This window comes from Drepanopeziza brunnea (genome assembly GCF_022702325.1).
Source record: "Drepanopeziza brunnea f. sp. 'multigermtubi' strain 214-2 chromosome Unknown ctg2, whole genome shotgun sequence".
NCBI lineage: Eukaryota > Fungi > Ascomycota > Leotiomycetes > Helotiales > Drepanopezizaceae > Drepanopeziza > Drepanopeziza brunnea.
In genome coordinates, this window is record NW_027094065.1 from 2953367 (window position 1) to 2975062 (window position 21696).

Sequence of the window (21696 nt, forward strand, 5' to 3'; positions counted from 1 at the left end):
AACAACCGCGTGAAGAACCTCGCTTCTACGCAAATCTTTACGTTCCTTCTCCAGAACCAGAAATCCTAGCAACGCGTCATAGCTCAGCAGCTCGCCGCAATGGGAGTTCTCTCTGGGGGAACGGGTGAGAAGTTGACGCATGCTACGATTATCGTCGCCGGAGTTTCGTCGTTGGTGGCATCTCTGCTTTCCATCGTGTGAGTGGCAGTAAACTACACATTTGCTATATGCGGCTGCTAATATCATGGTCAACAGCTCGATATGGTCCCAATCGTATGCTACCTTCACTCGACCAGAGAGCTGTACTGCGCACTAGCTAATATCACTTCAGCAAGAACTACAGGAAGCCTCTTCTACAAAGATATGTTATCCGCATATTGCTCATGTAGGCTGACGGCCCAGTCCTCTATACAACAACATGCTAATCCGATCAGGGTGCCCATATACTCGCTAGCATCATGGTCGAGTATCGTCTCGCTGAAAGCTGCCATGTTTGTAGATCCAATCCGTGATATCTATGAGGTGAGATCCATTTGGACTACTTCATTCGATTTTCTGACGTGGGCAGGCTTTCACGATATATACCTTCTTCCAGTTGTTGATCAACTTTATTGGCGGAGAAAGAGCACTCATTATCATGATGCACGGCCGGGAGCCAGTCCACCATCTCTGGCCTCTCACCCACTGCCTTCCGAAAGCCGATATTTCCGACCCTCACACTTTTCTGGCGATAAAGCGTGGGATCCTGCAGTATGCTTGGTTGAAGCCAATCCTCGGTCTGGCTACCGTCATTATGAAGGCCACAGGGACATACAAAGAAGGCTATCTCGGCTTGACATCTGGGTATCTATGGAGTGGTATCCTCTACAACATTAGTGTCACTGTCAGTCTGTACTCCCTAGGCATGTTCTGGGTCATCATGTCGAAAGATTTACAGCCATTCCGTCCGGTCCCCAAGTTTCTCTGCGTCAAGTTGATCATCTTCGCGTCATACTGGCAAGGATTCTTTCTGTCTATTCTGGTATGGCTTGGTGCAATTCCGGACGATGTTGAAGGCTACACCTCGGACAATCTTGCTGCAGCTATACAAGACGCCCTCATCTGTGTCGAGATGCCTATTTTTGCTATAGCCCATTGGTACGCTTTCTCGTGGCATGACTATGCCGATGTCACAATCTCAGCGGCCAGGATGCCAGTCAAGTTTGCACTCCGGGATGCGTTTGGAGCACGAGATCTCATCGAGGACACAAAGGAAACTTTTAGCGGGAACAAATATGAATACCGACTGTTCGACACTGGAGATAATGTCCTTGCCCACGAAGGCTCATCCTCGCGTGTTGCGAGAATGATGGAGGGAATGCGATATGAGCGAGGTGGAAAAGGCAAATACTGGATACCAAAACCTGGCGATGTTAACGCTAGGACTCCCCTGCTTGCCAGTGGCGGACCAAGCCGAACACGCAGTCTATCACCCTCAAAACCTCAGCAGAACGATGCACAATATATGGGAGCTGGGGATGGTAACTTTGATGAGCTCGCATTAGATCCGGGTGAAGAAGATTTGTATGATAGGGCGAGAGCCTTGGAGTTTGGTGACTGGAATGTGAGTTTGCCTTAGGTTGATGAAAGTTGACACAAAATCTGACCGCCACAGTATCCTGTCATCACAGCTCATGAAGCATCCCGAGAGAGATGGCTCAACTCGTCACCTGACCTGATAACCACGTCAGCCAACCGCAATCTGTTGCAGCCTACCAGAGACAATCAGATCCGCCGTGCAAGCAACGTCCGAGAAACAGTTGAAGAGGTCACCAAGAAGTCCAAACGAAAACACAGTTCTAGTAAGAACAAGAAGACAGACAGTAGCTCTAAGGGGAAGGGCAAGAACTCTCCAACTGGAGAAGAAGCACAGGATTCTCCAACTGGAGAAGAAGGACGAGCGCCCGCTCTGATGGGCCTGCTACGGCACCACTCATCAGGTTCCAGCTCTGCGAAATCGGATCGAAGCCAGCTTGTAGATCTCGTAGTAGAAGATAAAAAAGCCGAGGAAATCGACAGGGTTCGGGCACGAAAAGAGGGCGGTTCAGCTTGGAACCAGACCGAAGCTAAGCGCTTTGTGTAAGCCTTCCCTACTCTAAACATGTGCTCCTGATCTAACGCTTTACGCAGACGTACTTATGGAGAGGATACAGGTGAGGATATCCGTGAAGGATATGAGCCCAATCAAGATGTCGCCGTCGCGGGTCCCAAGACAGATCAGCAGGACGAGTTTGCGGTGGGAGATGACGAGCCGACGCCCCAAGATGAAGCCGAAGAGTCCACGCACTGGAAGGAATTACATGAGCCTGCAGTTTTGCTGAAGCCCAAGTACGGGCTGGATGGCGAGGAGGCATTTGAGAATGTCTGGGGAGGCGGAGAGCCTGCAGAGCCGCCTCGGGAGAACCCCTGAGGTTGTGTGTCGTCACACATCCGGCACATTTGGAGTCCAAGGCAGGTTCGACCTCGGATGCATGGCGAAGGCGTACCTCAGCGGGCAAAGGTCGCGCAGGGTATTGGAGTTGCACTAGCGGGGAATCACCATCAGCGCTGCCGAGGTACCGGTACATTTGTACTTTAACTTTTCCTTCACCGGGTTCCTCTACAGATGTTTATGAAATGTTGGAATCGACTTTGCGGAGCCATCAGGGAGGTTGAAAGAGTCTTTTTCTCGTACCTACTAACTCGATCCAAGCTAACAGAAACCGTACGACGCAGGCCGAGGAGAGATGTGGTGGATGTGGATCGGCCATGCATGCTGTCGGTAGGTGGTTCGGTCGGTCGAGTGCTGTACTGTACAGTAAGTAGGTACGTAGCACAGGCGTCGTACCCGTAGCGGTACCGTGGTGGGAGTGTAGGTTTGGAGGGACGGCGGGCCGTCCGCGGATCCATCCGCGGCCTCTTTTGTTTTTCTTCTAGTGCGGACTTACTGACTAATGCGAGAGAAGGCGTGCCGAGGAGCGCACTCCGGTCGGGACCCAGTTTTTTTTCTCGACTTTGACTTTGGGGGTTGGAGATGTGCGATGAGTGGAGACGAGAAGAGGGGAGGGTGGCGGGAAGTGGGGAACGGGAAGTGGGGGAGTGGGGAGTGGGAAGATGCCAAGAGCTTGGGGGTGGGTCTACGCGGAGATGGATGGAGGGGCTGAACTTGGAAGAAATCAATCCGCAGTGAGGCGCGCAATGTACCACGGTACAGGCCTAAGTATTACCCCTCGAGGGTGCCTTAAAAGTGTAGTTTCCACTTTAAACCCCCTGTTTTCCCTACCCTCGAGGGGTAATACTTAGGCCTGTACCATGGGTAGATGGCTGGTCGGCCGGACGCGCTTACCCTGTCTAATCGGGGAGTAAGTCGTCCTTCTTCGGACGGCGGAGGTGCAGCTGTAGTAGGACTAGTTCTGGTAGGAGTGCTCGTAGTTGTACTGTAGTTGTACTAGGTACGTACATTAGTATCGTACCTACAGTAGTACTGTACTGTACTGTACTGTACTGCTTGCATCCCGAGCCAAGCCCGGTAGGCTATCGGCATCGACACCCGGGCAGGATCTCCGCCGCGTGTGACTTTTTGGACTTTTGGACTTTTGGATTTTGACTTTGGATTTTGACTTTGACTTTTGACTTAGACTTTGACCTACGGTAGTGCGTGCGCACTGACTACTTTACTTACTACTACTAGTACTTCCTGCACGGCCCTTAGCTACTGTACTGTACAGTACAGTCGGGCACGCGTGACGCCAGGCCGTCGACGTCGTCTGAATTGCCTTAACCGGTCGCAAGCTCGTCGACGCCGTCGCTGTCGGGCTCGTCTGGACGCCGCTTGACTCGCATGGACTCTGCAGCATCGCTCCGTTTCCCTGCAGATTCCCGCCCCTTGGGCTTTTGGACTTGGGGAGGGGAGGGGAGCGGAGGGGACTGGACTGGACTGGACTGGACTGGACTGGACTGGACTTGCTGGACTGGCTGGACTGCCCTGGCTGGACTGCACTGCACTGCACTGCACTGCAACGGGACGTGCACCCTGATCCTTGCTAGAGCTACACAAGATTAGCTCTTTAGCAGCATCACTCTGCATCTTGGTATGATACAACTGATATCCTACTTATCGTATCATACCGTATCGTATCGCATCGTTTCTGCAGTATCCGCATCCGCTTCCACATCCACATCCACATCCACATCCACATCCACAAGCTCGAGCTTTTGGTTCTTCAATCGTGGACTGGAGCTTCTTCCTCCTCCTCCTCCTCCACCTCTTCCTCCTCCTCCTCCCCCTTCCCCCCCCCCACCCCCATCAACCCCGACCCCAAAGCCAGCCAGCCAGGCTTGGACAGAGCAGTATAGATAGATAGTACTTACTGCACGGGCACTGGCTCCCGTATGTACTACACCAACACCACGGCATCGGTAAACTCCCTGTCAGCACCGCTTAGGAACCAACGCTGCGCAGTGGAGGATTTGAGTCCAAGCACGCTTCCTTCAGACGACATACAACTACTACTACCTACCTCCCTCCCCTTACCTACCCCACTGACAACATCGACAATCGCAATTGATTATTGTTCGGTCCGGACAAGGAGACCCAAGAGACCCGAGATCCGAGATCCGACCGTTGTCGGTCCACTCAAGTACTACGTACGTTCTGCTTGCTTGCTCTTGCATTCCTGCCCTGCCAATTGAAAATAATTCGTTTGTTTTCGAGTCGCGACTCGTCTCGAAGCTTGCTGTGGGATGCCAGAAGTCCCATCTCCCTCCGAGGAACGTGTCCATCACGCGACTATCGGTACGAGACGAGACGAGTGATTTTATAGCAACGTTCGCTGTCCGCTCTATCACGTTCTTCTTCTCGGTCTGTCAAAGTTGTCAAAGATCCAAGATATCCGATTAGCAGCAGCTGAGAAGCGGAGCGGAGCGGGTCACGCTCACGGTCACGCTCACGGTCACGCTCACGGTCACGCTCACGGTCACGAGCTAGCTCTTAGCTCTCTGGGGCCGCCGTTCTTTATCTGTCTCCGTTCCGTATTACTTCGGTCGCCTTAGGTTCCGTTCCTAGCCCTGCTGTTGTGCGTGCTGTCTAATTGAATTCCCAGTTGCAGGCTCGGAGAAGCTCTAGTTCGACTCGAGATACCCATCCCACCGGACCCCGGAATCCGTCCGTACAGCCAGGCCAGCACTTGCGGCCCGCTGCGATCAGAGCGAAATCGCGGCTGCTGCCGCTCTAACACAGGCATACACACGCGTGTTTATTCTTTGACCCCTTACGACGTCGGACTGACGGATACCTTCAGACCACGAGAGATAACGATCTTGGATTATCTTATCAGGCCCTGATCGCTCGCAATTGGAATGGTTTCCTTGTAGTCGCGTCCACCATTGAATTTCGATATAGGGCAATGCCGGCTTGTTCATCTCGGCCTCACCTACATCCTGCATCGATATCTTATGCCCCCCCAAGGACAGTCGCAGTTCGCCTCGTTGTCACTCTGCCTCTGAGTCTTCACCACGACGCTCGGCCTGGGCATTGACATCCGCCAGACGCTACTACACTAGTGCATACTTATAGAACCTCGCCATCTAGTCACGCTAGTGCAGGGACTGAGATCCCTCGAGCTCGATATACCTCGTGGTCTCGCCATGTCGTTGTAGCTAAGTGACTTATCACTCCACCCATTACCCGCTCACGACCCTTAGTATCGTGTGCATGGAAATCGGATCGCCGTTCCAAGGGTACCTTCCACCTGAGGTCAATATCTCGGCTTTCGAAGGCTGGCTCTGGTAGTCGAGTGGTATCGCAACATGAAGCTCTTGTCAAATCTTCATTGAGCCGTCTCGGGAGTTTTGCTAGCTAAGCCATGGAGAATTGCGATGAGTTTCTTGAAGCGAGCCCGCCCAATAGCCCGGAGCACAGTGTTGGCCCACACGAGGAACAAGATCGAGAAGTTAGAAAACCTGGATCAAAAGGCAAAGGGCGGAAGAGGACCAAGACCGGTTGTTTGAGTACGATACACCCGACCGTTGAGCGATCCCTTGAGGTTTTTGGCTGATGATTGACTTTGCAACTATAGCATGTCGAAAGCGTCGCATCAAATGTGGAGAGGAGAAGCCAACGTGTAAGTGCCCACTGGAAGACTTCCACCGCGCCCTCGGTATCTTGCGCCTGAGATACTTACGCCCCATGTTGTAGGCGCAAACTGTGCAAAGTCAAAACGCCAGTGTGAAGGATACAACATGAGAGTTGTATTCAAAGACCCCATGAGCACTTACCATCCGAGCATGGGCCCTCCTCCTCCCCCTCCGTATCTTCCCAAGGGTCAATCTTCGAGTCGGCGCGAATCACATCCTCAACCAGGCTCTGGACAGGTCCCACTCCCGATTGCCCCGAAGCCTAGCAAGGCTTTCTCGGCCTCGCTGACATCCGAGCAAGCCGCCGCTTGCCGAGGCAACGAGCGGCGAGGCTCGGCTGAGGACATATTGCCAAGCAATTCGAGATACAACAACAGAGAGAAGCCTAGGCTCAAGATACATCTTCAGGATAAGGTCTTGGACCGCACTGGTGATGCGCACGTCTTGGATTCGCTCGAAGAGCAGGAATCCCATTATGACTTCAATGCTTTGGTACAGCAGGAGGGCGTAGAGAGCGCGGAGAACCATGCTTATACTCCTTCTCGAACATATTCGTCAGACTGGTCTGGTGTCCCAACTCGTGCGTCCCTCTTCAATCCGTTTCATTTTTTTATACTTCTAACTTTTGCTTGGCGAAACAGCATTATCTTCTCAGCCACATCACCTTCCGACGAAATGGGATTCGGATTTTTTGACTACATTCGGGAACCCGTTCCCGGCTCCGGACCATATTACGCTTACTTCCCCAAGGACACCCCAAGTTGAAAGTTTTACACATCAGCTCGTACACCCACAGCCTACGTACCCACGAGACTGGAAAGGAGGGCATCATGCTCAGGTTTGTCCTCCTCAGACACCTGACTGGAGCCTGAGCCAGCCACAACGCGTTCCTACAGCAAACGATATGGAAGATCTCGACGATCCATTTGATGTCTCCGATGGTGATGAAGATATGGATATGGCAGAACACGATCATTTTGCGCATGGTGACCAAGATATCCACCTCAAAAAGAATGATCTTGGCATCGTTGTAGCAGTGCAAGCTGGACAAGACAAGCAAGGGCTCAATCTCCGATCCTTCGTATCTTTCATCGACCGTCCCGACATGTTGGCTACCTACACGCCATCGTCGCAGTCGACTCCTTTACGAGACCCAATGACCGCAAGGATATTCTGTCACTTCGTCAATGTCACCGGTCCTAGCATGTCTATGTACGAGAGGCACCCTGCCAACCCTTCGTTGATCTTTCAAGGATCCCCAGTACTGAAGTCCCAACAGCATATATGGACCTGTAAAGTTTCCATCTCTGTACCCCAAGACCACTTGGCTGACGATCATACGCAGATACATTTCCGACTCTTGCTCTCCAAAATTCTGGGCTTTTACATGCCATGCTTGCCATAGCAACTTTACATATATCAAAACTCCAAAGCGGACCAGTCACAGCTTCGTATAAACACTACGCCCTGAGTCTTCGCAGGATAGCCAAGAGCGTTAGCCTACCTACTCGTCGAGGACATCCGGCCACACTCGCCGCAGCGTTACTACTCTCGTTCTACGAGTGTTGGGCTGCCGACCACCAGAAATGGACTGATCATCTACTCGGAGCAAAGCAACTGGTCAAGGAGATCGACTTCGCCGGGCTGACCGGACACATTAAGCGAAAGCGAGACCGAAAACGACAACATGATATCGAGAGGTTCAACTACGCGCAAAATCATGGGCTTGAGTTTGACTTTGACGAACAGAGCCATACTAACCCCGCAGATGAAGTGGACGAAAATGTCGTCGGGGTCTTGATGGGGACCAAAGTTAGTTATAATGATTACGGAAAGGTTCTAGGCGACAGTCAGTCACATCAAAGCCGGGAAAAGTATTACACGGAAAGGGATGTAGAGATATATGAGACACAGCGGGATCTCTTTTGGTGGTACGCTAAGCAAGATACCTACCAAAGTATTCTTGGAGGGGGTAAGCTCTTGTAGGTATCTTTCAACTTTCGAACAGACCACAAGCTGATAAGGGGTAGTCTGGAGTACTCGTTTTGGAGTCATTGCCCACCAAGAGCGCCATTGGGACGCCTCAATGCCATGTAAGAGGCGCGCAACTACACTTCGTCGACCTGGCTAACAACTTCCAGCTATGGCACGTTCGATCATATGATCCTCCTCTTGGGCCGCCTTGCAGACTTTGCATCCAAAGATTTGAAGAGGAAACGCCTAGCGATGAAGGTCAATGGTGGACGTTGGCAGCCTCCAGCATCGATGCAGGCACAACCACCACCGAGACGGCCACCAGAGCAGAGCACGCCTCACACGCCTCACACGCCGCAACACCCGCCCCCGCAGATGCCGAACTTCAGCGGCATGGTCCCGGACGTCAGAGAGCCCCGACTCCCCATGGGCTTCGAGCCCTTGTGGGAGGCCTCGCCCCAAGAGACCCATAGCGAGGACGCCGACCTGTACACGCAAACCCACGCCGCCAACGAAGAATGGCAAGAGATCCGCGACGCATTCGACTTGATCCAAAGCCACTTCGGGGATGATTTTCAAGCCTTGGGCCCCGAGTTCACAGCACCGATCCCAACCCCTTTTGGGCCCGCGCTGCAATACCGAACGTACGGCATCGCGGGCATCTGGATGAACTTCTACATGGGCCTCATCACCTGTTACCGAGCGCACCCGTCCATGCCTCCGGCCGCGATCATGGCAGCCGGGATCTCCGCCCCGCAAACGGGCCGGTTCGCGAACGAGCTGGGCAGGATCGCGGCGGGCATCGCGCCGGATCTGAGCATGACCACCGAAGTCAACCCCGGCGTCGGGGCGGCGCTGATGGAGTCGTCGACCTGCATGTTCGTGTCGGCTGTGCAGCTTCAAGTCGCCAGCCAGCGCGAGTGGACCGTCTGTCGCCTCCGCGACATCGCCCGCCTGACCGGCTGGCAGACGGCCCTCGCCGTCGCCACGGGCTGCGAGACGTCCTGGGTCAAGATGGGGGAGCTGGGGAGGGGGCCCCCGTATACACGCACCACGGAACGGAGAGTCGTGCCTGATATCTGGGCCAGCGCCAGGCGCATCGATGTGGCGCTGGAGGGGAAGACGGACGAGGAGAAGATGCTGGTGATGGCGAAGTCGGATCGTGTACAATATGCGCTGGGCGTCCTCGGCCTGGAGGAGGATTTTGAAGGCCTGGATGTGGGACGTCAACAGCGATGATGGACCCATGAGTGACCCGAAGCGGGCGGTCTTATATATATATATATATATATATATACATATATATATATTTGTGTTTGCGTGTTTGCGGGATATCAATTTGGGCGGCAAATTTTTTTTTTTTTTTTTTTTTTTTTTTGTTCTGCATTTCAGCTGGGTGGGTGAACGAGTCTCGGTTTAGCGACGGATGGATGCATGCATGGTAGAGCTGCGAAGGCAGGGCGTGGGCATGACCGAACATATTTATATCAGGAGCTTTAATTGTACTTCTATGTACGATTGAGAAGAATCGGAGTGGAGTTGAATACCTTTGCTGCACCTGAACTGGAACTTGAACTGCACATTGGGTGAAATGTTCTCTGCTTTCTTTATGTTTGACGACTTTGTTGTCCATCATTAACCCCGTAGCTCCTCTCTAGCATGCCTGCCTGCCTGCCTGACTCCCCGCGTCACAACCGAAGCCTGTCATGGTTCAATTCACAGGTAATCTGCTTACAACGGCGGCCATCTCTGCATCTGTGTAGATCCGGAACCCTCTCTCCTTGGTCACACTGGCCAACTGGACGTTCTTCGAATCGAGCTTCTCCTCCATGACCTGCTTCAGCGTCTTCAGGACCAGCGTCTCGGCCTCCTCGATGGTGAGGGACTGTAGTTTCCCACCGTCAGTTTCAGGCTCCAGGTACAAGGTACAATTTTGGGCTACGTGGGCACTTCTCCCGTACCTTGTGGAACTCGTTCTGCAACTCAGCCTGCGCACCCTCCGAACCCGACCCGATAGCCTTCGCGTCATACCTGTAGAAGGTGCCACTGGGCTCCGCATGGTACAGCTGCGGCCCATCCTCGTCATAGCCCGCGATCAGCAGCGCCACGCCGAACGGTCTGCTCATGATGCTCTCCTCGCCGTCGGCGCCCTCGCCGAACCGCAGCGCCAGGTCGCAGATGGCCTGCGTGCAGCTCTCGACCCGCAGCGGCTCGTTGTAGTGGAAGGCGTGGTTCTGGCTCTCGACCCGCGCGTGCTCGACCATGGAGCGGGCGTCGGCCTGCAGGCCGGACATGGCGCAGCCGATGTGGCGGTCGATCTCGACGATCTTCTCGACCGACGACGTCTCGAGGAGGGTGGACGTGACGCGCTTCTCGACGCCCAGGACGACGCCGCCGCCCGTCGCGACGCCGATGGCGGTGCTGCCGAGCTTGATTGCTTCGAGGGAGTATTCGACTTGGAAGAGGCGGCCTTCGGGGGAGAAGGTGCTGCGTGGGTGTGTTAGACCGGGGGGTTGGTTTGCCAGCAGCTTTGCTTTCTCTTCTGGGAGAGGGGTTTCTGGCATGGCATGGAATGAACGTACTTGATACCCCGATCTGTCAATTGTTAGATTCTGAGCCTTCAAACTCTCCAGAAGTCCGTGGTGGAGCTCGGGGGGGGGGAGGAGGGGGGCACTTACCATATTCTGAACGAGCGATAAACATCTTTGACGGTCTGAAGTGGTCGACGGGTGGGAATTCGTGGGAGATGGGTTGGATGTGAAGCTGCAAGAACTTCGGCAGATTATCGTGATATGTTTCCCTTGGAGATTCGATGGTGGTGGTGAGAAGACGAGGAGTTCCAGAGGGGTGGTCGCAGTTGTAATCGCTCTCCAGGCATTCCCATCTACGCAGCTCTCTGACCGTTCTGCGCTAGCGAGGCACTAGCCCCAAACGCGAGCCATGATCAGAAGCGCGTCTTCCAGCCCAGAGTCAACATCGAATCTCACCGCCGCAAACGAAAGCCGGCTTCTCGACTTCCGCGCGCCGACCAATTATTCCGATTCCGATTCCGACTTGCGAATGAATGCGAAGTCATGTCTTCTTCCTCTTCGCACGCCAGAGTATCCTCGCGCAGCGACCGCAGGACCGCGACCGAAAATGGGAGTGTCCAACCCCGCGTCTCCTCCAGCCAACAATCCAATCGAGGCGAGAGGCCGGATCCCAGGGCACAGCATGGGGAACCGCACTCGCCGCAGCCTTCTACGTCTGCTGGGAGCCACCGGAGGACGCCGTCGGGTGCCCATCGCCTGAAGCCGGGCGTGGAGGAGCGGAGGACGGAGAGGGTGCTGGTCACGACGAAGGAAACTGTTACGCGCCGCACGCGGAGTCCGGAGAGGAGGCCCAGTGCGATGCAGCCCCAGGAGAGGCCGAAGCCGGAGAATAGCAGGATGCACGCGGGGGCCGATGCCAGGTCGAAGTCTACCAAGGTGGAAGCGCCTCCGCTACCGTGGGCACCGGAAGCGTGTCTGGTTCCGCATACGACTGCTCCTCTGGCCTCGAGGATCTCTGTGCCGCCGCTCTCGTCGCAAGCGCCTCTGGCACTACAGCCTCGGCCTCTGCACGAGCTGTCTCTGGAAGTCCAAGAAGCGGCCGTGTTGGAGGACTTGCTATTTGTGTTTATGGGCTACGAGGGACAATACGTCAGGTTTTCGAAGAATTATAATCCATCTGTGGAGAGGGATCGCCTCGCCGGACCCGGCTTTAAGATTCTGCCAGGATTGGATCCGAGCCTACAAGATCTAACAACCACGATGTTGAAGATGGCTACCCACTACGGAGCTGTGGAAGCCTTTGTGGAAGTGCAGAGTCGGGAAGAGTTCGGGGCTGTAAATCATGCTCTCTGTGCGGCCATCCGAAAGTTGCTGCAGGACTACTTGATTCTGGTCGCCCAACTCGAGACACAATTTCTCACTAACCCTTCCTTCACACTGCATGTCCTGAACCTGCATACACTTCCGACGAGCCACATGATGTCCCAGGTTTACTCTTTGGCCCACGAAATCTTGAAACGGAACTCCCTGCTGGAAGATGACGACGAAGACGATGGGCTTGACGACATCGAGAACATATTGGAGAGCTTGCGGGACAAGGGCGACCTGGGGCCCGGGAACATACCGGGGAAAAAGATCTGCAAAGGAGGCAGCGTGTTAGGGCTCATCACGAAGCGGCTGGAATCAATGTCCGGGGATCCTGCTGCAAGGTCGCTTCTCACATCACTGTTACGGGATGCTAGTCGTCCGTATATGATGATGCTGAATGAGTGGCTGCATCATGGAAGTATCAAGGACCCACATGCGGAATTCTTGGTTCGGGAGCAGAAGAGTATGACACGTGAGAAACTGGTGGAGGACTACACTGACGAGTACTGGGAGAGACGGTACACTTTGCGGGATCAGGATGTTCCGCCACAGCTTCAAGGAGTCAAGGACAAAGTTCTGCTGGCGGGCAAGTATCTGAATGTGGTGAGGGAGTGCGGTGGTGTCGATGTGAGCAAAGCAGTTATAGATGTTCCGAGGTCGTTTGACGACAATCGATTTTTGGAAAATGTCAACAGCGCCTATGCTCATGCCAACGAGTCGTTGCTGAAACTTCTCCTGACAACACATGCCCTACCTGCACGATTACGATCCTTGAAACATTACTTCTTCCTGGACCGGTCCGATTTCTTTTCGTACTTCTTGGAGCTTGGGGCTTCCGAATTGCGGAAACCGGTCAAAAATGTCAACACGGGCAAATTGCAGTCCCTGCTTGATCTCGTCCTCAGACAGCCAGGCAGCGTGGCTGCCCAGGATCCGTTCAAAGAAGATATCAAGATCGAGATGAACGAGGTCAGCTTGACGAACTCACTGACGCGGGTGGTCAACATTTCGGGGATGGAGCAAGGCGAGTCTTTCCAAACAACCGCCGCTCAGCCGACCAACGACAATGATAAAGCCGCCGTTGGGTTTACGTCGCTCCAGCTGGACTACTCGGTCCCGTTTCCGGTATCGCTTGTCATCAGTAGGAAGACCGTATGGAGATATCAAGCATTGTTTCGATACCTTTTGTCCCTGAGGCATCTTGAACAGCAGTTGGTTTCATGTTGGCAGACGCACAACAGATCAGCCAGCTGGGCTCACAAGAGCTCGAATTCGACAGTGGAGATGTGGAAACGGCGGGTTTTTACCCTGCGTGCTCGTATGCTCGTGTTTGTTCAACAGCTTTTGTATTTCTGTACAGCGGAGGTCATTGAGCCGAACTGGCAGGCACTGATGGCTCGACTGAACGCAAAAGAGGACAGCAAGGGTGGTGCGACGCCTGTACGAACGGTCGACGAGCTTATGCAAGATCATGTCGATTTCCTCGATACCTGTTTGAAAGAGTGCATGCTTACTAACAGCAGGCTGCTGAGGGTAAGCTCAACACAATCTTATGTTCTGCTTCGGAGCTTCGGGTACTGACCCTATTTTTTTCTTAGATCCACTCGAAGCTTATGCAAACATGCACATTCTTTGCAACATACACCGGCTGGCTTGCCCGCGAGCTAGAAAAAGCAGACCCAGACATGTCAGCGGCAGAGAGGCCTTCATCGATGAACAAACAGCATTGGGCACGCTTCCAAAGCGAAATGGCACAGCGACATAGTGACTCCACATCTTCCAATCCGCCAACGCCCCCCACAAGCGAAAAGGAACGGCAGGAGAAGCTTGAAAGGATGTACGAGATTATCAAAAAGTACGAAGACAACTTCAGCCGGCATCTGCAGATTCTGCTTGATGCACTGAATCATTACGCCGCGACGGAGACAGTGGTGTTGCTGGGGCTGTGTGCGAGACTGAGTACTGCCAACCAGGGAACGCAGTACAGCGGGCTGAGAGCAGATGAGGATGGTGGAGAGTCCGGGCGATGATGAGACTACGAAAGTTTTGCAGCGTGTTATTGTGATTTTTTGATTTTTTGAAATTTTCAAATTTTTTTTTTGGAGGGGGGGGGGGGGGACTTCGGGATGGGCGTCAACGATATCCAGCATGGCATTGGTTTTGTTTTGGGACGATAGGGGGTACATAGAACTGGGCGTTCTGATCTCGAGGAGGCATCTTCAACCGGGTATGGCCTCTGATCTGCATATGGGAACGTAGTCTGTAAAAATGGGGCAGAGCATGCATGCACTTACTGCGATTTGTTCAATGTCGAAACTTCGTGTACTTTTTTTTTTTTTTTTTCTTATTGTTGTTGTTCGAGTTTTTATTGTTGTTGTCTTTGACTGATTCCAATCCCAAATCATCTAGTCACGCTCGTCAGGTTTTCTCATGCAAGGGACATATTGTAATTGTACGTTACGCCGCGCGAAAGTCCGAGCGGCTTTTATGAAGGGTGCGAAAGTCCGAAGCCCGAAGCACACTCACGTCGATGCAGCCGGGTCGGGTCGGGTCGAGGTCCAATGACAACTCGTCCGTTTCTCGAGATGTTCAGCCGCTCAATCGTTCATTCGCTCGAGGGAGGGAGAGAGAGACGATGGTGGTTTTTGCCTTGTGGTTGTTTCTGATGCCTGGAATCATATATATAGGTATGTATCAGCAAGCACTCGATGTTTTTATTCCCATACTCTTCCATCTCTTCCATCGCAACTCTCTCTCCCCGTCTTCAACGCAAGCAAAGCATCTTCCAGCCAAGAATGGATTACCCATACTCAACCTTTGCCGCCAGTCGTGGCTACACTTACAGCTACATCCACCTCACACCGCGAGACTCTTCCAAACCCTACCTGCTCTTCCTCCATGGCTTCCCGGGCTCCTCGTACGATTGGCGCCATCAAGTGCCCTACCTCGCCCAGAGGGGCTATGGAATCATAGTCCCTGACCTCCTCGGCTACGGACGCAGCTCGAAACCACTTGACATGAACGCATATCGTGCGAAGGGCATGTCAGAAGATCTCGTGGAGCTGTTGGCGAGCGAGGGAATCACTCAAGTCATCTGTGTCGCGCACGATTGGTGCGTAATTCTCTCCCCTCCCGCAACCCTTCTCCGGATCCGAAGCGGCTGAAATCACATCACATCTGTTTGATGTCGTGTCCCTGCCCCGGTACTGATGTACGTTTGTGTATGTGTAGGGGATCCTTCTTGGCGTCCAGGATGGCCAACTACGTCCCTGATCTCTTCCGCAAGATCGCGTTCCTGGATGTGGGATACTCGGCGCCCGGGCAGGGCCTCACCACGCAAGTGATGGGTTCCGTGAATGCGTCCATGGAGAAAGCCATGGGCTATGCGTTGTTTGGGTACTTCCTGTTCTTTGACGAGGAGGATGCTGCGGCGCTCATGGATGCCCACGTGAGGAAGCTCTCTCCTCGCTCCCCCAGCCGGCCCCCTGCCCGAGGAGGAATGGTTGTGGGCGAAGTAGCAGACTAACATGGCTCTAGGTGGATTCCGTACAGTCATTGATGCACTCCAGCGACAACGAGCTCGCAAAGCAGCACATGGGCGCTACCGGTGGCATGAGGCAATGGCTTAACGAAGGCCGAGTTGCCGAGCGGGAGGAATGGCTTGAGCCGGAAGTGAGCCCGTCCCATCTCTCTCTCTCGTTTCCAGAAACCCGTTCGTTGCTTCCCTCTCGACTAACGAGCCCAACCAAACACAGGCCATCCAACATGACCGTTGGCTTTTCGGCAGAGAGAACGGCGGGTACGCCACAGCCATCAACTGGTACAGAGCACAGCTCCGGGGCTTCAATGCCGAGGACGACGGCGGTAAGTAGGCCGCCCATCCCCCCGTCTCTCCTCTCCACTCGCTCGCCGCCCACCTTCGCGCGGGCCGAGGCTGATGACCCGATCTCTATGTGCAGCAATCTCCGAGGCGAGCACTATCCTCAAGCCGCCCGTCCTCCTCGTCACGACCGACAACTTCATCAGCGCCGCGGCCGATATGGCAGGTCAGATGAAAGCCTCCGCTCCGCAGCTCGAGGTGAGGAAGCTGGCGGCCGGTCACTGGGTGATGTTGCAGCGGAAGGCGGAGGTCAACGCCATTCTGGCGGAGTTTGTGGCGGATATCCGGTAGATGGGGTTAGATGCCGAGGGATTTGCTTCTCTCTCTGTGTGCATGTGCATGTGCATGTCAGACATGCGGCAGCAGGCAGTCTGTCTATTTATGATACATGACTTGACTTGTCGACGTTCCTTCTGGGATCTCTCCTCTCTTTTGTTTCGCTGGTTTTTTTGGGGGGGGTCTCGCTAGTGCTTGATTAAATAAGCGAGCGCGCGAGCGAAGCCTTCCAGAACTACCTACCTAACTTATCAGCCATGCCATTTCCTTTTCCATTTTCCTTCCCCTTTCCCTTCCCCTTTCCCTTCCGCCCACCAACATCATCATTCATCTTTCACCTTTCAAAGAGATACATACATACATACCACCACCACCACCACCCCATACCGAACCCATTTAAAAAAAAAAAAAAAAAAAAAAAAAAAAAAAAAAAAAAATTCCAAAGCTTGATATTCCTACAACAGCTTCTCATCATCTCAATCACCATCACTCATCGCCATCAATCATCAATCTTCAAATCGATTCACGTCATGCGTCCCAGTCATGCGTCCCAGGTAAGGTACGTACGTAGCTAGAAAGAGAAGCAAGCAGTGCAGCCAGATCAGGTCAGATCAGATCAGCTCAGCTCAGCTCAGCTCAGTTTGTTTTTTTATGGATTCATCCAATCGCACAATAGAGAGATAGACAGATAGACTGACAGACAGACAGACATGGACACCCAGAATAGGTAGCTCCCATCCCATCCAATCCCATCCAATCCAAACCTCGAGACTGGGTGATTGATTGAAATCCTAGGAGAGAGAGAGAGAGAGAGGGAAAGAGGGAATCTGTGTAGATGATGGGCTGATTGATACAGGTGGGCTGGGTAGGCTGTTCGAGAATCGAGAATCGGGAAAGAAAAAGACCTTCTTGCCTGGGTTTGGAGGGTGTGTGTTGGCGGGGGGGGGGGGGGGGGGGGGGCGTAGGTATGTACGTATGTGAAGCGGGAGGAGGCGAAACCGACGAGAAGGTACGCTCTCTCTACCGCAGGGAGTGAGTATCCTCTGCATACCTCTCTATACACATGCCTAGCACGAGAGAATATACATCCTAGTCTGGTAAGGCTTCACCGTTCTCACTTGCAAACACAGATGGGCGTGACAGAACAGAAAAAGCCAGTTTATTTATCTCAGATTCAACCATCTATCTCTTCACGAGAACTCCTGTAGAATGCCAGTGTGCGTTCACATCCCATCCCGTCCCATCCCGTCCCATGCCGCTTGATACACCTGGTATATTCCCATCCGGAACGCCACAATCCGTCATGGAATCAATAATGTGTGTGTGTGCAGTCTCAACCCTCTATCTTTATGTATGTCGCTCAAAACGCCAGCGCACTTGCCCTCCGTTATAAAAACCGACGCGAACAAAGAGAAGGAAGGGGCCAAAAGCAAAAGCAAAAGCAAAAGCAAAAACCCTCAAATCTACTTGAACAAACTGCGCAGGTCCTCTAGTCGCTTCTTCGCAGCCTCGACCTTATCGATACGTCCTCGGCCTTCAGAGTCCATACTCAACTGGGCAAGTTTCTTCTTCTTGTCCTGGAGAACCAGCATCTTCTCCTCGAAGCTATCCTTCATGATGTACCGAACCGTCGTAACTTCTCGTTTCTGGCCAAGGCGGTGAACTCGGTCGACGGCCTGTGCTTCCGCCGCTGGGTTATACTGGGGCTCCATTACGTAGACTTTGTTTGCTGTAGTCAAGTTGAGGCCGAGACCGCCGGCCGTGATAGAGACGAGGATAACGGTAATTGCGGGATCTTCGCGGAAAGAATCCATTGCGGCTCCGCGGGCAGTTCTCGACATCTTGCCGTCAAGGCGGGTGTATGTGATGCCATTCTCTTGGAGAGCGATCTGGATCAGATCAAGATGTGCTGTCCAGCCAGAGAAGATGACGCTCTTGATGGGAGGCTCGCCGGGCATCGCTTGGGACTCTTGTTGCGATAACAGGAGATCATGGATCAACGCCTTGGTCTTGGTGTGCGGACCACCGTAACCGTTTGCTTCCTTGCCACGCTTCGCCTCCTTAGTCTTCTGCTTGTAAGCTTCTTGATCATCGAGCCCACCTTGACGAAGCGGGAAGTAGAATAGCTTGATATATGAAGAGCAGATTGGGCAGTGGACTTGTGGCTGGCCTCGAGCTGCCTCTTCAACTTCAGCTTTGTAGCCGGCGATGCAAGTATTGCAGATAATGTGGTAGCAAGGCGTCATGTGTCCAATAATTTCATCTTTGCTTTCCCCCTCGGATTCAGCATCGCTAGGGCCGATTTTGCGTTGGCATGTTAGACAAACGTCGGTATTTGTTTCTTTCATCAAGTTGTACATGTCATATGCTTGTCTAGAGGACAGAGCTGGCTGATCGTCGCCATCGTCGTCACTATCGAGGTCTATCGCCGAATCCTTGCAGAGACCGTTCATGACCTTCAGATCCTCTTCATTCAGCAGATCTTTGCCATGAGCACATATCAACCGCAGTCGGAGAATAGACTGGAGAATGTGGACATATGACTTTCCACTCAATGATTTCTCCCTCGACCCAACAATCACTTTGACTCGATCGCTTGCATTCTTCGCAAAGATCTCGTAGATGTGACGCTCCTCGGGATTGAAGTCAAGCTTCACGAGCTGGTCGTGGCGTTTAGGCAAGTCGATTCGGTCCTTGAGACGTCTGAGAGTAATGCTATCGACAAGCAAGCGCAACTTTGGCAGAATTTCGGGATCACACAGCTTGAACGGAGACATAATGTACTGAGAAAAGCCGCCTTTCTCGTCAAAGGGCTTGATGCGAAGGAAGGACATCAAAGCTCCGAGGTCTTCCAGGCGATTCTGTACGGGCGTCCCGGTGACAGCCCATCGCCGGTTAGCCGAGAGTCTGCAAATCGACTTGGACTGTTGAGTTGACTGCTCACGGATCATGTGCGCCTCATCGAGAACTATGCGGAACCAATTCATTTCCTCCAGAGGATACACGCCTGGCTTCCCTTTGCTCCTATTACCGAACTCGCTGGCGACAGATCCGTAAGTTGTAATGACAATGTCGAACTCTGCGAGCCTCTTTACATCCTTGATTCGGTTGCCACCGTGGTAAATATAGTAGTTCAGGCTTCCCGGCTTTACATGCTGCTTCATTTGCTCCTCCCAATTGGCAATAGTACTGAGGGGAGAGACTAGAAGTGTTGTCTTACAGTTCATAACCAAGGGGACCTGCTCGAGCTTCGGAAGCGGCACCTTGTTTTTGCCCTTCCTAACGGCGCAAAGATCTCTATTGTCTTTCGGTACGCACGGCGACTGCTTTGTCCACTCCACAGCTTCATTATCGAGAGTCTGTGTCACCAGACTGATGATCTGAAGTGTCTTTCCGAGACCCATCATATCAGCCAGGATTCCTCCGAGAACCTGCGGAGGACTCTGTCTCTCCTCCTGACCCGTGATAACGTTGTAGTAAGTCCGTTGGCCACTTGCAGAGATGTTAAGTCGCCAGAGAGAACTATTGCCTTTCTCATCAGCACCAAAGACCCGAGCCTTCTCCTTGTTTGTCATGAAGTAGAGGCCCTGCTTCTGATGTTTTAAAAGCTCCGTTGTAATCCTAGCATCTGCTTCCATCTCCGGCAAGTTCTCGGAACGCTCCAAGGAGTCAAACATACCCAGAATGTCATTGCGAATCTCCTCTGTAGTTCGAGCCGGGCCTTGCTGCCGCGATCCGTAGCTGCTGTATAGCCGAGGTGGAGGTTGCGGGGGCTTTTGAATAACATGGGGATTGTGAAGCTCAACTCCAGCTTCGAGCATAAGTGGCGTTCGAAGCCAAATATTCTTTTGAGACAGGTGTCTGCCAATGTTCAACGCGTACTTCTTCAGGCCCATGAGATTCAGATCAATCTGATAACGGCGAGATGTTTCAGTACCGGGTGCCTCATCACCATTTCTCTTAGGTCTGGTGAGAATTCTCGCGTCTGTCCGAAGTTGAAATTTCGCGTCCATGATAGGGGCTAAACCGAGAGCGGTATTAGTGTCCAAGCAGCCTATGATTGTTCGGCTTGCATCAATGGCATGTATGATGTTGCCCGCCTCACCGGTTCTTCGTCGTAGCACAATCTTGACCTGTGGCCAGTAGTCATTTGACATTGTGACAGAGCCTGCTTTTGGCATGGGCACCCTATGACAGTTTATTTCGGCGTTTTCCACTGATTTCATATTAGCTAAAATTTCCGTGAATTTTCCATGGCCTGAGGCTCGAAATCTCCTCGTGATTGAATTGAGAAGTTTGTGAGGGATATGCATACCGCGTCCATAACAGACTTCCTTGTCCCCCGAGTCCTTCAAAATCTCTACCTCGTCTTCATCATCGATAGTGACGGGTCCGGTTCCTTTCATCATGGCTTCTTTTCGTCCCTCCTGCCTCTTCTCCCTCATATACTCGCCCAGGGGTCCACTATTCTGCCCTCCACCGAACTCTGCCTTTCTTTGGCTCTCCGGCCTATCATCTACCACCTTTCTACGCTTCTGGGGAATCATACTCCGGTCCATTACTTTGTGTACTGAATCCAGCATGATTCCCATTCCCCCATTCATCTGGCTCTTATTGGCGTAGTCGGCAGCTTTACTCCCATTGCCGTTCCCATTCCCATTTATTTTACCGGCTCCGTTCTGATGACTGCGGTCGTTCGATACCAGGGGCGCATGGTATGGTTCATGGTATAACTGCGGCGATCCTGAAGGGCTGTCGAACAAGAAGCCCTGAACTTGTGGGTGTTGGGGCTTGCTGGTGAAGCTATTCGTAACGGGACGTGGTTGCGCCGAGCTAAAGCCCCGAGGATCCAGTAGGGCTCTCGGGTCGTATTGCTGCTGCATGGGCAAAGCAGGTAGCCCTCTAGCATTCATGGGTAGATTGTTCGACGTTCGATGAGCGTCATGGCCGTCCGTAGAACTATTACGCTGTGGAGACATGTTGGTATGCATGAGAGGTTGCTGTCCGAGGTGAGGCTCCGTCGCTTGCTGCCGCGCGCCACTAGATGGCGAGGTACCGTGGAAGTCCATCTTCCCAATCCACCGTGACTGCTCGTTCTTGCAGCGGGCGCTTGCATGTAGATATAGTGGGATTGTTGTCGTTGTCGTTTCCCAGCTTGCCGGTGGGATGGAGTCGCATCAGGGAGGAGCTAGGCTACGCTGTGATGAAGATGAAGCCATAAAGGAAAGGAAGGTTGTGGCAACTCAGGGAGGTGAGAACGAGTGAATCGAATCCCGCGGAAGCAGCGTTTTTTGTTTCTGCAATCCGAGGCCGAGATGCGGTATTGGGTATTATTTTGCCTCGGACGTTGTTAAAAGGTGAAGGGTCGCGGGGACAGGTTTCGGCGATAACTACGAGGTAGAGTATTTGGTGGCAACGATGATGCTCGGACTAACGGCAGAGCAATAGTAGCTATGGGAGAGGGGAGGAGCTGCTGAAGTTCGATTTCAGATATTCCAGTTGGTTCCTGACGAG

General features: G+C 53.0%; 6 protein-coding genes across 6 annotated transcripts; 4 read left to right on the top strand and 2 right to left on the bottom strand.

Annotated features, from left to right (window-relative positions):
* Positions 1-99: 99 nt before the first annotated feature.
* On the top strand, positions 100-2449 carry L3040_001925 (uncharacterized protein; the record flags this gene model as incomplete). The annotated part of the gene is made up of 7 exons (XM_007289507.1): positions 100-197; positions 256-273; positions 332-385; positions 435-522; positions 569-1603; positions 1655-2118; positions 2170-2449. The coding sequence occupies 7 exons, from the start codon at positions 100-102 to the stop codon at positions 2447-2449; spliced, it is 2037 nt and encodes a 678-aa protein (XP_007289569.1).
* Positions 2450-5882: 3433 nt separating this feature from the next.
* L3040_001926 (uncharacterized protein) lies at positions 5883-9366 on the top strand (the record flags this gene model as incomplete). The annotated part of the gene is made up of 7 exons (XM_007289505.1): positions 5883-6027; positions 6096-6140; positions 6215-6733; positions 6795-7445; positions 7499-8135; positions 8184-8246; positions 8295-9366. 7 exons carry the CDS (start codon positions 5883-5885, stop codon positions 9364-9366), a joined length of 3132 nt encoding a protein of 1043 aa, XP_007289567.1.
* A 472-nt stretch (positions 9367-9838) lies between these two features.
* Positions 9839-10830, bottom strand: L3040_001927 (uncharacterized protein; the record flags this gene model as incomplete). The annotated part of the gene is made up of 4 exons (XM_007289504.1): positions 9839-10012; positions 10089-10614; positions 10710-10722; positions 10806-10830. The coding sequence occupies 4 exons, from the start codon at positions 10828-10830 to the stop codon at positions 9839-9841; spliced, it is 738 nt and encodes a 245-aa protein (XP_007289566.1).
* A 371-nt stretch (positions 10831-11201) lies between these two features.
* On the top strand, positions 11202-14056 carry L3040_001928 (uncharacterized protein; the record flags this gene model as incomplete). The annotated part of the gene is made up of 2 exons (XM_007289503.1): positions 11202-13559; positions 13625-14056. The coding sequence occupies 2 exons, from the start codon at positions 11202-11204 to the stop codon at positions 14054-14056; spliced, it is 2790 nt and encodes a 929-aa protein (XP_007289565.1).
* A 765-nt stretch (positions 14057-14821) lies between these two features.
* L3040_001929 (uncharacterized protein) lies at positions 14822-16197 on the top strand (the record flags this gene model as incomplete). The annotated part of the gene is made up of 5 exons (XM_007289502.1): positions 14822-15138; positions 15258-15474; positions 15564-15698; positions 15782-15890; positions 15986-16197. 5 exons carry the CDS (start codon positions 14822-14824, stop codon positions 16195-16197), a joined length of 990 nt encoding a protein of 329 aa, XP_007289564.1.
* A 1448-nt stretch (positions 16198-17645) lies between these two features.
* On the bottom strand, positions 17646-21161 carry L3040_001930 (uncharacterized protein; the record flags this gene model as incomplete). Its single annotated transcript, XM_066156944.1, has 2 exons — positions 17646-20398; positions 20498-21161. 2 exons carry the CDS (start codon positions 21159-21161, stop codon positions 17646-17648), a joined length of 3417 nt encoding a protein of 1138 aa, XP_066012945.1.
* Between the last annotated feature and the right edge of the window lie 535 nt (positions 21162-21696).